At 49.5% G+C, this 20,610-nt stretch overlaps 4 protein-coding genes across 4 annotated transcripts, besides 1 other annotated feature; 2 read left to right on the top strand and 2 right to left on the bottom strand.

Moving 5' to 3' along the window:
• Positions 1–1,650: 1,650 nt before the first annotated feature.
• FPSE_00340 (uncharacterized protein) lies at positions 1,651–4,199 on the top strand (the record flags this gene model as incomplete). The annotated part of the gene is made up of 2 exons (XM_009253460.1): positions 1,651–1,720; positions 1,771–4,199. The coding sequence occupies 2 exons, from the start codon at positions 1,651–1,653 to the stop codon at positions 4,197–4,199; spliced, it is 2,499 nt and encodes an 832-aa protein (XP_009251735.1).
• Positions 4,200–4,330: 131 nt separating this feature from the next.
• Positions 4,331–8,437, bottom strand: FPSE_00341 (uncharacterized protein; the record flags this gene model as incomplete). Its single annotated transcript, XM_009253461.1, has 5 exons — positions 4,331–5,617; positions 6,774–6,969; positions 7,047–7,455; positions 7,509–8,022; positions 8,315–8,437. 5 exons carry the CDS (start codon positions 8,435–8,437, stop codon positions 4,331–4,333), a joined length of 2,529 nt encoding a protein of 842 aa, XP_009251736.1.
• Positions 8,438–11,116: 2,679 nt separating this feature from the next.
• On the bottom strand, positions 11,117–13,075 carry FPSE_00342 (uncharacterized protein; the record flags this gene model as incomplete). Its single annotated transcript, XM_009253462.1, has 3 exons — positions 11,117–12,323; positions 12,383–12,950; positions 13,009–13,075. The coding sequence occupies 3 exons, from the start codon at positions 13,073–13,075 to the stop codon at positions 11,117–11,119; spliced, it is 1,842 nt and encodes a 613-aa protein (XP_009251737.1).
• A 3,402-nt stretch (positions 13,076–16,477) lies between these two features.
• Positions 16,478–16,539: a microsatellite.
• An 871-nt stretch (positions 16,540–17,410) lies between these two features.
• FPSE_00343 (uncharacterized protein) lies at positions 17,411–20,065 on the top strand (the record flags this gene model as incomplete). The annotated part of the gene is made up of 3 exons (XM_009253463.1): positions 17,411–17,506; positions 17,569–17,960; positions 18,025–20,065. 3 exons carry the CDS (start codon positions 17,411–17,413, stop codon positions 20,063–20,065), a joined length of 2,529 nt encoding a protein of 842 aa, XP_009251738.1.
• Between the last annotated feature and the right edge of the window lie 545 nt (positions 20,066–20,610).

Raw genomic sequence — 20,610 nt, forward strand, 5'->3', positions numbered from 1 at the left:
GAAACGATGATGCACTGGTGATCTTCGGCAAGAAAACCGCGAGTAAACTATGCAGTAGGAACGAAAGCCGAAGAGGTGTTGTTAATACGGCCCTGTCTAAACCGGTACTTGGGCGATCTAGGGTATCCAATTTGCCAGTAAAACGGGTTCAAGGTTTCGAGACCAAATTAGTCGATGCCGCGGGGTGATCTGGCCGCCATCCTAGCTCCACTGTACAGGAAAGAAAGTGTGCCATGGCCGTGGCTGCCGCCCATAGCATGTCGCAGTGCATTAGTTGAATGATGCACTGCATCGAGAACCCGTAAAGAAGCCAAGTACGTATGGATGACTGCTTGATCAACGCTCTGAGTATCATCAAAGAAGGATATGATGAAAGATCAATCGCGATGCTGAGCGATCAAGGTTCGATGCGTGTTTGTGATCGTTAAAAAAGTTTCTTATCTGTTCGTCATGAGCAACGTGCTGTAGGAGGTACCATGCAGTCTGCCAGTACAGAGGTGGGTAGACTTGCCACCTCGGAAATCGTCGTGGGCCCCCGGATATCTCCCTGGCCGTTTCCGAGGTATCCGGCCCGGGTGCAATCGGCGCCGTCGAGTTTGAAATAATCGGAGACATTTAGAGAGCGTAACTATTTCCAAAAGCTGTTATTTTCCGCTCTCTTTGCTCAAGTCTGTCGAGACTCGATGTGGACCTTTCGAGACTTAGGCTCATCGGAAGACTTCTTATCCGCTTATGAAGGATCTAGACGTGCTGTGTGGTCCTTGCGGTGGCCGAGATACCACAGCTTTGGGCTGTGCAGTAGAAGGATCGCGGCGGTCCGTCCAGATTACTGATCCCGCGGCCATGGTTTGTGGTTTGTTTGTTTATTGTCAAGTCTCGGCCCGTTTATTGATGAAGGTAAGCGTGAAAATATTTTGTACCGGGATTGCTAAGATGAAAGAAAGAAAGCGGTGTTGAGTTTAGCAGAATTCTCAATTCGCCTTCCAAGTCCATTGATTGATCTTGAATTCCTATCCTGGATCGGGGAAGGCGATCTTATATCCGAATTGTTCCCACCTTCCCCCGGTCCGTCAGACACCACGTGATCTGCTTGGTGTCACGTGATACAACAAGCTCAACTCTTCTCTGTTCCCTCCGCTGCCAGTACCGTCGTGTATGATGATGCTTGAGGATGAATTCCCTGTTATCATAATCCCCCGCTTCCATAATTCTCTTCATCCGAGGTTTCTGAAGCGGAATCTCGTCCCGACAAAGCGGCAAAGTTGGGATGAGGCACAAGCAACGAGTCATCATTGGACGAATTCACGGTTCAACATCGGCTATGACGGACAAGTCCATCATTCAACATGGCTGGTATGCGGCTTCGTGGGGCTTCACCACCAACTAGAGCGCTCGTCTTCTATCATGAGAACAGCTTATTGTGTTGAATGGGCAAATGACGAGCGGAATGAGCTGTTTAATCACCCGAGTGCGCCAGTTGTATCAGGCAGAATATGATATCAAGTCGTGCGGGGGTTCTATTTATCCACGCAAGCTCTTTGTCGAGGAGTATTTATCTGTGAAGGAGAGGATCTATCCTCCCATGAATTGACAAGTTTTTCTTACTCTTTTCCTACTTTGAGTGAATGAGAATATATAAAAGTGCTAAACATGGCTGATATCAATGTTGAGGAGATCCTCAAGAAGCTGTCTCTAGCTGAGAAGGTCTCTCTTCTTGCAGGTTAGCATCACCAAGATAACATACGAATCTATACTTACAAATTCGCACAGGCATTGACTTTTGGCACACAAAAGCTCTACCTGAGCATGGCGTCCCATCCCTCCGTCTTTCAGATGGCCCTAACGGTGTAAGAGGTACTCGTTTCTTCAACGGTATCCCAGCAGCATGCTTCCCTTGTGGAACCGGTCTTGGTGCCACATTCAACCAAGAACTCCTCGAGGAAGCAGGAAGGAAGATGGGCGAAGAAGCCATCGGCAAAAGCGCCCATGTGATTCTCGGCCCTACAATCAACATGCAACGATCACCCCTCGGGGGACGTGGTTTCGAGTCTATCGGCGAGGACCCCTTTCTTGCTGGCCTTGGTGCTGCTGCTCTTGTCCGCGGAATTCAGAGCACAGGTGTGCAATCAACTATCAAGCACTTCGTATGCAATGACCAAGAACATAAGCGCATGGGTGTTCAGGTCATTATCACAGAGCGTGCCCTCCGCGAGATTTACGCTCTCCCATTCCAGCTTGTCGTGCGCGACTCACAGCCAGGTGCTTTCATGACATCTTACAACGGCGTCAATGGAACGTCCTGCAGTGAGAGTCAGAAGCTTCTAAAGGATGTGCTGCGAGATGAATGGGGATGGGAAGGCCTGATTATGAGTGACTGGTACGGCACCTACAGCGTTACCGATGCTATCAAAGCTGGTCTTGATCTTGAGATGCCCGGTCCTACTCGCTGGCGGGGTGATGTCCTTAACTTTGCTGCTGCATGTGATAAGGTCTGGGGCCATGTGATTGATGAGCGCGCCCGAGAGGTCCTCAAGTTCGTCAAGAAGTGTGCAGCTTCTGGCGTCCCAGAGAACGGCCCCGAAAAGGTACTCAACACTCCCGAGACTGCAGCTCTCCTCCGCAAGATCGGAAACGAGAGTATCGTCCTCCTCAAGAACGAGAAGAGTCTGCTCCCTCTAGCTAAGGACAAGAAGACGTTGGTGATTGGACCCAACGCAAAGGTCGCGACTTACCATGGTGGTGGCTCGGCCTCACTCGCTGCATACTATGCCGTTACGCCATACGATGGCATCGCTGAGAAGCTTGGAAACCCTCCCGCTTACACCATCGGCGCATATACGCACAAGTTGAGCCCCCTTTTGGGCAGTCAGACCACGGGTCCCGACGGCAAGACTGGCATGAGCTGGAAAGTGTACAACAAGCCACCCACCGACTCGTCCCGCAAGCCTGTCGACGAGCTCTGGCTGGCCAAGTCTGAGATGCATCTTGTTGACTACTACAACTCCGAGCTGGAGGATCTTTGGTACGCCAACCTCGAGGGTGTTCTTGAGGTTGAAGAAGATTCTACTTATGAGTTTGGCGTGATTGTTTGCGGTACTGCCAACCTTTATGTTAATGATGAGCTCGTCGTCGATAACAGCACCAAGCAGGTCGCTGGCGATGCCTTCTTCGGCACAGCAACGCATGAGGAACTTGGCCGCAAGGATCTTAAGAAGGGAGAGAAGTACAACATCAAAATCGAGTTTGCTTCCGCTCCAAGCTTCACACTTAAACTAGACAACCCTATCGTGGGCCACGGATCCCTCCGTGTGGGTGCTTCCAAGGTCATCGATGCCAAACAAGAGATCGAACGGTCTGTCGCCCTCGCCAAGGAGCACGACCAGGTAATCATCTGCGCTGGTCTCAACTCTGATTGGGAGACCGAGGGTTCCGACCGAGAGAGCATGAAGCTGCCCGGTGCACTCGACGATCTGATCTCAGCTGTTGCTGCGGCAAACCCCCAGACGGCCGTTGTAATGCAGACTGGTACACCCGAGGAGATGCCCTGGCTTGATGAGGTGCCTGCTGTAATCCAAGCTTGGTACGGTGGTAATGAGACGGGTAACTGTATCGCAGACATCCTCTTTGGCGATGCTAACCCATCTGGAAAACTGTCCCTCAGCTTCCCTAAGCGCTTGACAGATGTTCCAGCATTCCTCAACTTCCGCACCGAAGCCGGCCGAACTCTGTACGGCGAGGACGTCTACATGGGATACCGATACTACGAGTTTGCTAACCGGGATGTGAACTTCCCATTTGGCCATGGTCTATCTTACACCACCTTCACCTTCTCAGACCTCAAGGTCTCGTCGAAGGACGGCAAGCTCACCACAAATGTCACCATCCACAATACAGGCTCTGTTCGCGGCGCAGAGGTTGCCCAGCTTTACGTGCGTCCACTGCAAAATGCCAAGGTCAACCGTCCAGTGAAGGAACTCAAGGGATTTGCCAAGGTTGAGCTTGATGCTGGCGAGTCCAAGACCGTCACTATCTCCGAGCTTGAAAATTATGCTGCCTCTTACTTTGACGAAGAGCAGGATAAGTGGTGTGTAGAGGCTGGAGAGTACGAAGTTATTGTAAGCGATAGTAGTGCCGTTGGCGATAAGGCACTCAGGGCCTCTTTCAAGATTGAGGAAACTTATTGGTGGTCTGGTATTTAATGATTGAATAATATGGATAGATGTAGATAGCTACGAAATCTATAAGTCGAACAGAGCGATTAGATATATCACAATCTTTCATCTTGATTTATCATGACACGTCTAACCACCGTGCTAGATAATGGTGTCTGCTAAGTTGCATCCTCGGCAATACTATGCCATTTGTTGAACACGTTCTGGGGGTCATACTTCTTCTTCAGCGCCCTCAGACGTGGCAAGTTGGCTCCCCAAGCATCGTTGGGTGATATGCCCCCTGCTTCGACGTTGATATAAACACCAACAGGTCCCTTGCTCCAACGTCCACCAGCACCTGCCTGATACCCATTCGTCTCCCGGACCTGTCTGCAAATGCTCCGATTAAATTTGCGTACTTCACCATCATGGTCTGGATCCTCCCAACCAAACAACGTTAGGACATCGTAGTAGTCTCCTCGGTTGGCGTAAGCAGTTGCGTCCTGTGCACTTTCGCGAATCTTATCTGTCGGGAAGAATTCGATAGCAATGACAGATTTACCCATCCCACCATGTACTTCACAAAATTCCCAGAATGTCTGTGCAGTCTGTAGCATTGGTTCAATGTCCAGGGGCATCACGACATTGCCTGATCCCGTCAGTCGTCGAATCCCGTGGTCCATGACCATATTCAAAAGTGTGTTTGTTTTCGCTGTGGTCATCATCTCAGTATTATCAACAACTGATTCCAACTGGAGGAGACCAGCAAAGTAATGTTTCGCATCGGATTCAGGACCATGAAACAGAGGGATGGCGGACACGATGCGTGTTGTTCCATTTGGCCCAAAGCCTATACCCAACGCAAGACAATGACCTTCCGTATTGGGTCTCTCATGCAACTCGTTTGCAAAGCGCAATAGGTCAGGCAGCTTGTCAGGTGAGTACGCCAGCGTACCGCTCCAGACTTTGACTTGTTGATGGGCCCGAGAAAGAAAACGAGTGACGACTCCGAATTGTGCTCCCGCACCACGAATGGCCCAGAACAAATTTGGATCCTTGTCCTCAGATGCTTCGACTATCGTGCCGTCGGCGAGAACGACTTCGGCTTCCAACAAGTTGTCTATAGTTAGACCATGACGAGGGGTGAGATAGCCATGTCCACCTCCTAGCGTCAGCCCTCCGGCCCCTGTGTGGTTGACGACGCCTCCCACGGTAGCCAAACCATGTCGTTCGAGGGCATTGTCGACATCTTCCCAGAGACATCCACCTTCGAACTCGACAGTCATGGCTTCTGTGTCAACTTTGACCTTCCGCATCTTCCTCAGATCAATCACCATGCCTTCAGATGAGGAGGCGCCGCTGGAAGAATGGCCGCCACCACACACAGTCGTTGGTATCTGGTTCAAGACTGCGAACTTGACAGCCAAAGACACCTCTTTCGAGCTGGATGGCATGACAACAGCTGCCTGTAGGGCCTCAGTATTCTGTCGACCACAAGATTAAGTCAAGCATACTGCTCTTTTCACGCAGGCCGAGCTCCATCTCTGCAACGTCTCCTCATACCCTTCATCTTCAGGGAGCAGAACGGCTCCATACGCTATATCCTCACGAAGTCGATCAAAGTCGCACATTGTGCCAAGTAGATGGTTGAATTCGTCTTTGTGAAACCTAGCACGATTCCTTTATAAGGCAGTGAGAAGAAGAATGAGAGGAAGTCCCTCGCCTGGGATAATGGAGAAGGAGGCGAGTATTTGACAGTGTTCAGGGTCCCACAAGGACACAGCTATGCCGTTGGCCCACCTGAGACATTTCGTCATCGAACAGTTGTAGCTGACCTACGACAGCTTGAGGCTATTCGACACCCTTCGGCACGCTGGATACTGCAGGTTGTTGCCTGTGAAAACTTCTACGTTTGGAATTCTGTCCGTGGCCTTTTCACAGCTCGTCATCTTCTGGGAGCTCATATCTGGGACAGGCATTATCCATCGCGAACCCATCGTACTGATCCACCACCGCCTGCCCTCCCGTAAGTTGTTTTGTGCCACTGGCGTCGTCTCTTTCTGTCAACCACCTCTGTATTCGAAAAGCTGTTTTCGAGATATCAAGGAAAAGATGCCAGTCATCCATCCCGAGAGACATCATTGTGGATACGGTCAATGTTTTGATGAGACGTCCAAATTTAATATTGTGACAGTTCGTGCAAAGTGGGATCATAACCCATGCAAAGATGCCAAGGACTGATTTCCAAGTCGGCAATCCAGACTCCCAGATAGCACACCAAATCAACATGATGTCCTTCTCCGAACAGGCAGTACTGATTGGAGAGCGAGTCGAAATTGCCTTACAGTACACCAGAGCGATCTTCCGCACAACAATATACATGATATCCGGGAGATTCAAAGGTGAGGAAGATTTATCAGTTCTGGATGAGCGAGGAGATTGGTCTGGGCTCTCGACTGAGCTCGAACGGGATGAATTGCGAGAACCTCGAAAAGATGGAATTTTTTCTGGGAACCCGTCTATTTTGTCAAAGAACCCAGTAGCGGTGATACGAACTATCTGGGTTTGTTCGGGAGATGCATCTCTCGGAAGTGATATGACGGCAGAGAACAGGCTTCTTACAGTGTCGAGTATTTCAGCAGTGCTAGGATGCAACTGCAAGGAGTTCGAGCATTCCCTGAAAGATTGCCAATGGCATAAAAGAGGTGTGTTGTATGCGGTCTTGATCGGCGTCCTCCTCGAGTCGAGAAATGGGAACTCAGGGTGACCATACATGGAGGGCGTAATCTCATGTGCTAATGCCATGACGATATCATGACTAGATGATGTTAGCTATCTCGGTTGACTGGAAAAACAGCAAGTCCGGCATTTCGCCAATGTTGTTGATCGACTTACATCAATATCATTTTGGACAAATGGCCACGTAATCCGAGCTGGTTTAGGCCACCTCTCATCCGTACCATACGCTTCAATCCTTTAAGATGAGCCATTAGGTGGTCTGTCTCGCCCCAGTACCAAGAGTCAGCGATCATCTGCACAACAGCAAGCATCACTGTATCATTTTCCCAGCCATTGGCGTCTCCGATCTGTTTATTGAGCATCCAGTAGACATGACTCTGATATATCTGCCGCATTTTCTTTGGCATATCGCCAGTTTCGGTAAGGAAACACGCTGACGTGAATAGTACGATGTGCAGGAGCAGAGGATCCTGCATAGTACAAGGAACCCATATGTTCATGAACTCGTTCGTATGGTCTGGCTGCCCATCTATTGAACATTTGAAGCGTGAAAGTAGTGATAGGTCTAACGAAAGTGTGTGAGTAAAGAAAGTACAAGAGACAACGTACAGTACTTACGAATCCGGACAAGATCCTTGTTCAGCTTCGTGGGCCTCATGGGAAGGTAGTTGAGCTGTGTCATGGAACCGGCAATTGAATAACCCAGCTCCATAGGACAATCTGATTCTATCTTGTTCATCCCCTCATCGAGATAACTGCGCTTAAAGCTTTTGATGTTTTCCTTTTTGATGATCTGAAGAGAGCGCGCTATTGTCTTATCAGTGTCACCATCGGGTGATGCAAGTGTCTGGTAAGGTCTCCAAAGACTTCTTGTTGATTGTGTCGATAAGGATGTGGATGAACTTGCTGTCGGCGAATATGAACCACTCGGCGAGGAAGCTGAACTGGTTGATTGGTCCTCAATGGAGTACAGAGCACTCTGGATGATAGCTGGGCTGAGGTGGGAGTATGGTCCATCTTGTATGTCGGCGATTGTAGGTAGCTGGGGTCGCGGGAACAAGGGAGAGGCTCTAGAAACCGCATTAGCAGTGATAAACTGACGGATCACAACCGTGAAAATCGAAGTAGTCCGCTAAGAGCAAGTTAAGTATATTGACCTTCTTGAAGATTTGACCTCATATATGCATTCGGGAGTGGGAAATCGGCGATAACAATTTGTGCAAGGTTGTCCTTGAGAACACTAAATAGCAATCAGTTAGCACTCAGTTGTCTGTCATCAGTGATCTGCTGCGATATAGTGACAAAGTGAAGATATTGGATGGGCATATCGTATAAGTTCTGATGATGTAGAAAAGAGTTGTCTGGCTACTGGAGCAAGTGGTGGAGAGACGTGATAGTAAGATATAAATATTGAAGTTAATCACCTTTTGCTTGCGACGGCGACACTCAAGGCATGATGACGTTTGTCGTTGGGCACGTTGTCTGGGTGGTGCGGCCTGCATCTGCATGGCTTCAACTCCCGACTCCATGGCGCTCGGGGCCACCATCGTGTTACACCAACAGAATGGGCCCGGCAATAATGATCTGCTGGCAATATCCAAAAGTTGAGATGAGAAGAGACCAGATGACAGGCTAAAGTTGGGGTCTCTATAACATTCGGTATTCCCTACCCAAGTCCAATAATAGTGATTGGGCTAGGCAAAGCCAACAGTCGTCGCATGAGCGCCGTTCAGAGACACTAAATGAGGTTGTTGGTCCAGCAGCACAGCATGGCACAGCACAACAGGCCGGGGTAACAGGCAAGGATGAGCCAAGATGGGACAACGGGTGTTGGTTCTGTCCAAAGTGGCGGCTGTTGTTTGGAGCGATGTGGTGTGTAATAGAGCGCCCGTCTCAAGTGCCGACCCAAGGTCCTCAGAAAGATATAGCTTTGGTTAGCGATTCCAGTCAAGCTCAGGTTGTTGGGATTAGGAAAGAGCCATGGCGAGCCGCAAAAGTGATGGGTTGAATAGACAGAATATATCTGAATAAAGCGAGAGAGACCGAAGCCGAGCGTTGTCGCTTATCAGCCAAACGCGGCAAGCGGGCGGCTGTCCGGGCTATGAAGGGAACTCCAGGCTTGTCGAGTTGCAGACAGCACTGTAACCTATCTGTCCGTACCTGGACCTTTCCCGCACTTACAGGCGTGGGGGTGGTGCTGCGTGTCTTGGACGCGACGTTTGGACGGCTGTCAAGAGCTGTCCCTCTCTCCCTTGCGTGGTTAGGGGATGCAATGTGACAATCAGTCGATGGTTGTAAGGTGCAACTTGATGTCACCTTGGTGGATGTGGCTTGCGTAGGACTTGAACTAAAGATGCGGTACTGTATTTGATGTACTGTATGCTTAAAGATGGGAAATGTCTCGAGTCTTCAGAGGCGTTCGGCAACAACAAAAAACGACAACCCAAAGCAAACAAAGAAAGGTCGTTCGATCCAAAAGTTCCAGCTGCCGATCGTGACAATGATAATAACAGACAACTCATGGGACATGCAGATCCAGTGCAGTCAGGGTCGTTCCGTTCCCACTTAATACCTGGGTGGTGGTGGAGATGGGTGTCATGCTCTTGACAAGCTGCATGAATTGTGATGGGATACGATTCCTTGGCGAGGCGATGGATCGAGAGGTAACAAGAATAAGAACGGGATCAACGGATGAATGAATTGGAAAAGTTGTCGCAGCGCAGTAACAGATGGAAAGCCCAGGCCAATTCCAATAAGCAATGGTGATGCGGTCGTGATGCACCAAGCTATGATTGTAGGCTCGGCAATCGACCTAGGCCCTGCAATAGGCAGGCACTAGCAGGCTGTTGTCTGTCATAGCTCTTAGCCAGAAACATATTGGGGCAATCTCTCCAATCAAACGAAACGAACTTGAAGATGAATCGAAGGTTAAAAGGCTGAGACTATCCTGATACGGTCAAGCACCATCGCGGATGCCGATGGGGGGATAGCTCCAAGTTTCCATCCGTTTGCATTTTGTGTGTCCAGTATCCAGTTCTCCCTTTTTGACAGTGTCTGTGCTGTGAGATAGACGGCTCTAGAATCAGGATTCGAGCTCACTGTGATAGAAACTGCATCTGACTTCGTACAGGGAGGGGCGTATAGGAGGCTTTGCTCCTGGACAAGTAATTAATACAGAGTAACATGGGAAGGCAGAAGCAAACCTACTTCCTCAAGGTCTAGACCAACCACTAAAATGACGGAACAGTGGCCTGACACATGGGTACCATACCGGCCCAGCAGCCAGCCCAGCCTATCTACCGCTGGCCCGCGTCCAAGCCTGATCTGCTTACCCGCGACTTTAAAAACACCACATAACATCTACATCAAGGCCTGCTTTTAAGATACAAGAAGATACGAAACGAAAGCAGCATTCTTTTCGCATCATAGCTAGGCTTCGAGTTTATTATTCATTCATTTTTTGCCTGAGCAGTGTTCCACGAAAAGAGTGCCAATATATACGTATACTGTACCCCTGTAAGATTGGCAGTAGGATACTCCTGTCTCTGAACGCCACGATGCTACAATAAGCTCTAGTGTTTTCTAGGCTACCTATATCTCAAATGTTAGCAACTAAGTTAAGACATCCTAAACATTCAAGGTATAAACCACCTAATACACAATGTCAAGATTGTCGCAGGCCTATCAAGCTTGAGACTCACAGCACAAATTCGCAACGGAACACGGCATGGCCAAGTCGGTGGTTACACAAATCGATTATGATTCCAAACACGGGGTTGCATTCCTGCCTACCTACAATCATGGCATTAACTACAGCTTGCTTCATGTCATCAGTCACTCACAACACCAGCAAGTCTGAGACATTTTATCATATGATCAATCAGTTCTCAATTGTGCCATACGTAGGTAGAATATGTAGGCTATGTAAGATAAGAATCCTGGTATCAATCCATCAATCTCATTCCACATTCAAAAAAGGTGTATCAACAAAAACCAGGTGGTATCTAGTCGCGTAGAAGAATAGGCAAAAAAAACAAAAAACAAAAAAAACCATCATCATATCACTCATCCCTATCCTCAACACTAATCCCGTATTTTGAAGTTTCTTTCATCACGCGAGCTCGTTCCAGGAGCAAGGGTATCTCATCCTCGTCGTGGATTTTATTATTTCATTAAAAAATTGATTAAAGAGGAACGTGTCGTTGAGAAGCTGATGTAAAAGGCTCTCATCTTCCTCTATAGTCGGGCTTTCGAGCCATGTTTACCGGTGGGGGCTCATCATCGTCCACAGGGTATGGGGGCGGAACCGTCGGCATTCTCCGACCGCCATGTTGCTGGCTCTCTGGGAGAGGCGTCTTGGGTGGTAGGGGGGGAGGTTCGATCCGAGTGGGTGGTGGAGAGGCCACGTTTGGAGCCGGTCTGGGGTATTCGTCTGGACTGACAATGGCAATCAAATCCTGCCCATTGACGTGGTTATGGTACTGCGCTGGCGTGGGTGACTGTACAGTCAAGTGATCCTCTGGGTACAAAGCAGGAGCACTGGCGCTGGGACTACGAGGTCCTAGAGGAGGTGATTTGGGGGTTGAACCGTCGGGGTGTATACGCTCATAGGAGCTTCGAGGCGAGCCGTTGTGAGGCAAGTGTAAGTTATCTGAGCCCGACTCAAACGATGACCGGCTTCCAGGGCTATGAGGGAGAGGTACAGACGTTGGTATATCTCCAGGAAGCTCAAACGCCATGGGCATCTCCCACGTACTTGATGTCGACTTGACAATCTCTGGGATGCCTTCGGGAGCTCGTGCGTGACGAATTCTGGAGCGATGGATCCTGCCAAGCTTTGACGAAATACCTTGAATCATCCTCTGCTCGGCTTCTCTTGACATATATCTGCGAGTACCCGTGCTGATTTCGCCAAGTCGGTGCCATTCGTTCATGCCAAACTCGCCCACACCCACTTCCACGTTAAGACGGTAGTAGGCATCGATACTGACGTTTCGCTTTCCCAGGTGTTCACGCATCATGTACTCATGGATCTTCTCGCAGCCTTCGATTTTAGAGATCAACTTCCTACGCGCCTCAGCAAACTCGCCCAAGAAGCCTTCGTACCACATCTGCGAATTCGAATCTGTGTTCTTGGGCCGTCTGCCAGTACCGACACTAACAAAGACACCCACTTCACGACCAGGCCACTCGTTGACCACCGCTTCGTCCAGGGCTTCTGGACTGGGGTTAAAAGTGCCCACGCCATCGTCATGAAAAACCGATTGTCCGATGGTGATGGGCTTGAAAGCAAGTCCAATGGAACAAGTGGCTCGGCCAGCTTGCCAAATTTTGCAGTCAAACTCAGGCGGGGGTTCTTTTCGGGAGTCGTAGGATCGTAGAAGAACTGCGGGGGTGCCTCGAGGAGACCCCTTGTATACTGCCGTGACCGCGCTATGAATTTGTTAGTAATCTTGTCGAGCGCAATCCGTCACAAGGTACGGATGACTCACGTTTTGGTGCGATTTTCTCTGTGGTCATATAGACGAGCGTTGGGGTCGCCGTATCTTGAGTTGTACGCGGGCCGATGCGCCATCTGCGCAGCGGGACTGCGAGCGCTAAAGCTAACGGTGCTTGCATTGCTCTGATTTCGACGAGGAAGGCCAGCGCTGGAGTAAGAGGCAGCGTTGAGGGGGTTGGTCAGAGGAGACTCGGCACTGTCGTTGCCTTCTTTCTCCTTGACGGTATGTTCCTGAACAGCTGTCTTGATGGCCTCTTCAAGTTTGCTAGCCTTGAACAAGGTCGATCGGTATGGGATTCCAGCGATAGTCTTGTCGGTTTGAAAAACGGTGCGCGTCATTCGAACGTAGAGCTCTTTGCAAGTCTCGAGATCAAGGCGAAGTCGGCCCAACATGAGGGCAATCAGGCCTCCCGTACCAGTACCAACAATTAGATCGAAGTGGTCGCATGGCTTGGGAATTTCGTGTCGCTTAGGAGCGCGGCCCTCGATTTCGACAAAGGTTCGATGCATAAGCTCTTGAATAATAATGAAGATAGAATAACCTCGGACGCCTCCTCCATCTAACGCGCGCGTTAGCAGCTGAACTAAATAAAGACGTAATTTTTCATGAGCACTTACCGAGCGATAGAACTCGAAGAGGAGGGCCTTTGGTTGTATCCTTCCTCCTGACTCCGCCAGAGTCCATGGGCGTAGAGTAGGTGATTTTGTCGCGGCTTGCGCTTTAGTCAATTGTAGAGGGGTAAAACTATGGATAGCTCGGATGCTCGAGAGAAGCGGCAGAGTTGCGCAAAAGTTTAAAGCTGGCTGTTGAATGTCTCGGCGGTTGTCGCTAGTTAATATCAGGTGGGATAACGTTGGACAGCTGAGCCGGTAACGTCTCGTGCGCAAAGGTGAATCTCCTTGAATCTCCTTGGATGTCTTAGAGAAGTGAGACTTTTGAATTGTTCTTGAAATCAGTTTAGGTATCCAAGGTAAGGTAATGAAAGGCAGATTGTGGGCAATGCAGGCAGTCTTGGCTGGCAGTGACTATTAGTCCAAGAAATGGATGGACACTACGTAACGTAACTAGCGCAGGGCAGGTTCGCCCCGCCCTCATAGAAGGCCAAGATCCCTGAAGCCCTGACGCAACAGTGGACGGGCCTTTCGGAAGCTCTTCTGGGAAGCCTTTCAACCCCTGTAACCTCTTGAGATCACAGGCGGGAATTTGCCCAGGAGCGGAAACTCACACGCCACCTGGAAATCCTGACAGCGGCGCGAGGTGCGGTTGGATATGGGTTTCCTGGCTACTGCAAGTTTAATGGTTGATGCAGACGAATATCACTTCCGTCCTGTCACGATAGAGTCGGATAGATGCGTTATACATAGATGCGCTGGGCTGAAACGAAACGATGACCCAATCCTTTGCGTCCCTTGGACTGCGGTTCGCACGACACGAGACGACTAAGAGAGTGGCTGTGTAGACTTGGCTTTCCGGCTCTTGGCATTGATGCTCTTTCCCGTCCATTTATGGGCCTTCGCTTGATTTTGGGTCTCTTGGCATTTCCAAAAGCTCAGACCTTTCGCCTCGGTTGAGAGATCAAGTTATCTGTGACTCGCAGAGTCTGTCGATGATCTACCAAGCATCTCAGTCGGAAAGGGATATCCAATCATTCACACGGCGTTTTGCTCACTAATTTGGATGTGATTATCAGTCATGGACAGCAAAGCCCTGTGAGTATACCAATTTTGCTCATTGGTTGGACAAGACGTTCTAGCGCGAGACTGTGGCTGTGTTGAACCATTTCGCCACGTTCTTGCAGCCGAGACTGGGTCGTATTCTTCAGGGTTTCCATTTAGAACCATGGTCGAACGATGTGGGCTCCTCTTTGGGAATGTCGAGTTCGAGGGTCCGAATCAAAACGATTTCTCCATGAGGTAGCCAAGTTATATTCAGGAGAACCACAATTGACCCCATCTACTCACATGGAGTACCTGGAGATCTTGGGCTTCTACGGAAGCCGGCAGATTGTACAAAACCCAATCTTCGGCATGTGGCACCAAGGCGGCCTCTTCGTACACGAGTGACCAGCAATACGCGTGTTCTTCTACACATTGCCAGAATCATATGACTAGGACACGAGAATTGCAGCTTCAATCTCGTAATCAACAGGCCAAGATGTCTATACTTATCTAACCAGTAACTGTCATTTGTATCAGTAAAACGAAATGACACAGAATCCGGTTGCAGATGAGAAACAACCAAGATAAATCATGCCACCGGTCCATTATAGTAATTTCATATCAGACCTACATGTTCGTGGAACTTAACAATCTATCTCTGATAACTAAGAACGAAAAGGCCTTTTTCTCCAAGACCAGCCATTGAAACTTGACACCACTCTACTACACAAGTACATACCCGTGGTAGGTGCCCAAACCTGACAACCCTTCTTTTAGACACATAGCCGAACTCAAAACTATTCTTAGCAAGTGTTTGTAACCATACCAAAACTACTACACCAAGGAATCCTGCTGATTCGGTTATAAGGTACAGGATTGTAAGCATTCTGCCTATTGTTGGAGTTTTCGTGTCAGCATCCACTTACTTACATCCGCTCGCTCCAGGACCTCACGCACAGAAACATCCAACTTTAGTCGCCAGCATCTTTCGGCTTCGGTAGTTTAAACTACCCAGAGCAAGTCGGTAGATGTGTTCAACTTGGGCAGTCAGCTTTTGTTGAATCAACATTGATGCATCTCATGGAATGGGATGCATCTCAATCTGACAGCCGTTCCCACGCTGGCTGATCCTCCTCTACCAAAGTATTGTTTTTGAATGCGACTCTGCAGACGCAGCCGGCTGCTAGATGCTAGGCTGCGAGGTACGTGATGTTTTCACTTCTGCAGCACAACTTGGCCTCACATCCCAGTGACCAATCCTTCACGTTTCAAGACATTCATAGGCTAGACCAAAACTCCAAGTCGCATGATTCCGTGTAAGAGAGCACAATGCATCGAGTTCAGGCTTACCACAACTAGGTAGCGATAGAGGTTGTGCTTCTGCAATCGGTGTTACCATAGCGCGTGCTCAAGGGCAAAGCCGCCGACCAGCTCTCGTCTGTTGTTATTTTGCATTCATTCGTTACCGACCCGTCCGTTTCGTGTTCTGGCTTCTTACTCGTCGGCCGACAAGCAACTCCTCTGCCGGCTTGTCCACAGCCGTCTTGACAAGTCGTCGCTCACCATTGACAGGCTCGCCAGGATGGAGGAGGGGGTGCGCCATTGCTCCACTTTGAAAGCTCATTGCTGCATCTGTTGATTCGGTCATCCCGTGGCAGCCTTGGGATGTTGGTTGAGAAGATTATACCGTGCTGATGAAGGAGATGGAGCTGGAGCGTTATGAAAGGCAATTGGAGGAGGCTTGCGCCGTTGAAACCTTGGTGTTTAACCAGCATGAGCTAAAGAGCAGATCTCAAGGCCTCGACAAGTGGCCCACAAAGGGCAGACGCCAGGCCAGTCTGTCGTGCATTCTTGACATGATAGTGGTTAGCGTTCTGTGAATATCTGTAGTACGGCGCGTCTGATGGTGACGGGAGACTGGGAGGGGAAGGGATTGAGGATCAGTCGGATTGGTTGAGGAAGCGTAAGCAGCCGGCTTTGTGTGAGAACAAGCTGTAGGAGCTGTGCTGTCTGTAGATGATTTGTGCAGCTCAAGGTATAACAACCCAGTACTGTATGGTACCTGGGCAGTAGATAACACTCATCGTGGTCTTTGCTCCTCCTTCTTCTATCAGCTGAGAACTTTTGCGAAGTCTCTCATCTTTTTTTGGTTTCAACCGTCGAACCCCTCCTTCGGTTCAGTCAGTCCCCCTGCTTCTGCTTCCGCTTCTTACTTCTCAGTCAGTCTCGGAGTTCCTAGGTTAGTAGTTTGAGCTACCGAGTGCCCTCAACAAGGTACATAGCAACAGAGGTCAGGCCAACTGTTATCGTGGTTCCAATTGATCATCCAGTGAGTACAGAACCAAGACATTTGTACGCTCTTTGTGCTTTTGTGGGATGGAGGGAGGCCACCAGCCCCATCTCAGCCAGCTCGCTCACTGCAGCTGACCCTTGGCCTGGCCTGCTTGGCCTGGCCTTGCCTTACCTTGCCTACATTACCTTCCTTGCCCTTTAAGAGACGGTGAAATAGAGAGGCTGACAATTGCGGAGGCAGCCCCTCTTTGAGTTTTCTGCATCAACCTGCATCTGCAACTACATCTGCACTTGTCCGCTACACGCTTCTCGTCCGTTGGTTCTCTTTATCTCTTCTGTTCGGCTCGTTTATACTAGTTAAATCCCCACCTGCTTGGCCTATTCTGGGAGGATTTGAGGACCCCCGGCCCGTTGAGACACCCACCAATGAGAAGCTTTTCTTCCTGAGCACCCCCATCAAGCTTCTAAAAAAGAAACTCACACAAACAAGGCGAAAAATAATACTCAAACACTTTCTACCCCAAACTTAGCGCCAAACTGACGGCTTTATTTCAATTCAATACTCAAACCCTGGTCTTTTTCTGCTGGATTCTGCCACGACAGCCTCGTGCGAGCAAGCCTTCCACGGGGCCTAGCCTTCCCTCTGATCTTCTCTTACTCTTCATCACCCATGCGACGTACGTTCTCTCTCCAGTGGTCAGGCTTGTTGGCTTTTCACCGTTTCGCTGCAATTGGCACTTTTCTTCCAAAGTCTCTCCTTGTTCTATCAGACGCCAATTTCTAAACCGTCCGATTCTACTTCGATTCCCCTCGTATACTCTCGCCATCTCGATTCGCTTCTTCGTCAACAATTCTTGAGCCCACACGAGTTTACATGTATATTGGTTTTAACGGAAGACTACTTAGATAGCAGATAAACTACCTCTCGTGCTCGAAACTTGCTATACAGTCGACTTGAAACTCGAGTGCGCGGCCTAAACGAAACCCGCTTCGGTTCAATGACCTTCGCCAACCTGGCTTGCTGACGACCGCATCACCTCCCAATTCGCATCCTGGCTCGTCTTTGTCGATGGAACCCAACAAACGACGCAAGCTTGCCCCAAAGGTCAACGCCACGACTCCTAGCAAGCCGCCGCCGCCGCCTACACAATTCCCCCACGAATCGGTCAGCTCTTGATTCTCTAGCTTTCCGCGTCCTCTCCTTGCTAACCCGGGCTCTGGATATAGCCTCAACAACATCATCCACCTCAGGAGGCCGCTCCGGCTCCTCTTTCCGAACGTCATGACTTCGAGTCATTTGCGCGACATTTGCAAGATGCTGCGATGCTCATCCAAAGACAGACCGAGCGTCACCCATATACCGATGTCTCCGTTCTGCTCCTGAGATGGGAAGATGATGAATCTTTTGATGAAGATCTGACTGCCCTCGAGCAGGTCCTCCAGAAGCAGTACAAATACAGGACGGAGAAGTGGCATATTCCCACAGTACCGAATCCTAGCATAAAGCTCGGTGTTCAAATGGCTTCTTTCCTCGAGCATGCGAAACCCAATCATTTGCTCATCATCTACTACGCTGGCCATGGCTATGTAAGCTCCAATGGCCAGCTTTTCTGGGCTTGGTGAGTTAGTCTCTTTTTTTAGGTGTGCTATTTGTCTTGCCTCTGGCTGACATCTTCTCCCTAGCAATACCAGAGAAGATGCTGCAAAACTAAAATGGGATGGCGTCCGTTGTCTCTTCGAGGATGCCCAGTCTGATATCCTGTTGTTACTCGATACATGCGCGGTACCTGATCCCCCCATGGCCGGCAGCCATGGTGTGAAGCAAGCTATTGCGGCTTGCGCATCAGATCGTAGTCCAGATAGCTTAGAGAGGTCATTTACCTCCAACTTGACCGAAGCTCTCCAGAAGCTTAGTAGTGGACGACCGTTCACGACGCAAAGACTCCACGAAGAAGTGCTATTCCTGAAGAAACAACAGCAACTGCTCCAAACCCCTCGGCAAACCAACGGAAGCACCTCGAATACTCAGTCTTCTCCACAAAATCCAGTTTTCATACCTCTGACACCTGGAAAAGGCCAAAGTATTGCCCTTGCGCCAATGCCCTCAAGACCGCTTACCGGTTCGCAAAATGGCCATGACGCAGATGGTCAGGGTAACCGTGAAGAACAGCTGATCGATCCAGAATCTGTTGTTGACCTCAGATTCGAAGAACCCAGGGTGCTTGTTTGCACTACCTTTGTTGGTGATGCGAGCCCTGATATGTCCTTCTTCTCCCAATGGCTGCACAGCACACCACCATTGGGAGATAAGATCGCGGTCGAAGGCATGTTTCTCGGTCCACCCACTATGCTGCTCATTTCTATGCCGCACTCGATCTGGAATGTGGTGCAGCACGATAAGGTCTGTTGCTTTTTAGGGTATATCAGCTCCCACAACATGATTCACCTCTACCACAAGCTAGTAGGGTCTTCCGGTGTCAAGCCATCAGCTAGAGAAGTCGAGGACGGCCGGATTCTCCTCGAGGCAAGGGATCATGCTTTTAGTACTCCTGCCCGTGTTCGACGAGAGGAAGGTCCTTCTTTCCACTCCTCAGCCACTAGAGAAGCGCCTAATTCTGTCGAACGAAAAGATTATCTTCCGCAAGCTAGTCCGTCAGCTCCAGCATACGCCAACTCAAAAGGGGGTCACTCTAAGCCCAAGGACGAGGTGGAAGATTCAGCAGAGATGCAGGAAGCCGCCGAGCAACTAAAAGCTTTGAGCCACGTTCGTCACCCAAGTGATGACACCACCAACATCAACCGACCTCGCACAATTCTCCCCGATGGATTGCCTGAGATCAGACCTGAGGGGGACAACGACGAACACGGCAACAATGACCCTCTCTCAACGCTTCGGAACGCCAACGCAACAGTGAAACCTCCTAGAAGGTCCCTGCCCAAACAGGACACTCGTTGTAATCACTGTAGCCATGCTCCTTTCAAAGATTCCTCATCCTTGAGAAAACACATTGCTGCAGCCCATACTAGGCCATTCCCATGCGCGTTTTCGTTTGCAGGCTGTACAAGCACCTTTGGCTCGAAGAACGAGTGGAAGAGACATATTGCATCACAGCACCTGTGTTTGCAATACTATCGCTGTTCTTCCTGCCCTCAGAGCACTGCTGAAGGAAAAGGAAATGAGTTTAATCGCAAAGACCTGTTTACCCAGCACTTACGGCGTATGCATGCGCCCTTCCAAATTAAAAGGGCACTGGCCAAAGGGGACAGCAAGCTGCAATCTGAGTGGGACGCACATGTCAAAGAAATGCAGGTATCGTGCCTTGTACAGCGCCGGTTGCCTCCACAACGCTCAGCGTGCCCCAAACAAGGTTGTCAGAGTGTATTTGAAGGTCCCTCCTCATGGGATGAGTGGACTGAACACGTAGGCCGGCACATGGAAAAGGGAGAGGGCGGTGGTAGGCTCGGAGTCGATGGCCTCCTGGCACAATGGGCCTTAGACGAAGGTATCATCGAGCGCAAGACAGACGGTGAATATCGCTTGTCTACCAGTAACGGAATCAGCGGAGGAGGCAATAGCGGAGGCATGCCTCCTGCTTTTGAACAAAAAGAGTCGACCTTAACTTCGGTTTCAACGCTGGAACCGTCACAGCCGGAGGACTCCTTGATCGTGGAGACAAACACAAAACCTCCAGAAGACAGAATGGAGGTTGATACTCCCGAGTAGAGGGTGCGGTGACTGACTATAGGACTCATTACGAACCTAGTGCGAAGCGATGCACTGAAACGACATGACGATACGAAGTGAATGACCAAATTTCATACAGTTTTCCTTTCTTACAGTGACGGTCGCTACCTTGTCCAGTCACTCGCTTAGAAGATGTTCTCATGAACAGGATGAAGTCTTGCGACTTCGAGGCTTGAAATAAAGTTCCAATTGGAGTTGAGAAATATGTAAAAGGGTATAAAAGTTATCGGTCAATGAAAAAAATCCCATCGAAACATTGCAGTCGTGTTGATGTTGGTATATGGCCATAACATTGGCTCAAATTTATGACTACCTGATTAGTAGGCATATATCTGATTTATGTCTGTTACAATAGATAACTTCTGCAACGCTTATATCTTGACTCTCTTCAGGATCTTTTCTCGATAGATCATTAGAGAAATAACAAATTCTAAGTTATGGAGACGGGAATTTGCATATCTTGATGCATGCGTATTGGGGGCATAACTTATGGCCTGCGTAGACCACGCTGCCTGCGCATCGTA

Source organism: Fusarium pseudograminearum, chromosome 1 (genome assembly GCF_000303195.2).
Source record: "Fusarium pseudograminearum CS3096 chromosome 1, whole genome shotgun sequence".
NCBI classification, from domain to species: Eukaryota; Fungi; Ascomycota; class Sordariomycetes; order Hypocreales; family Nectriaceae; genus Fusarium; species Fusarium pseudograminearum.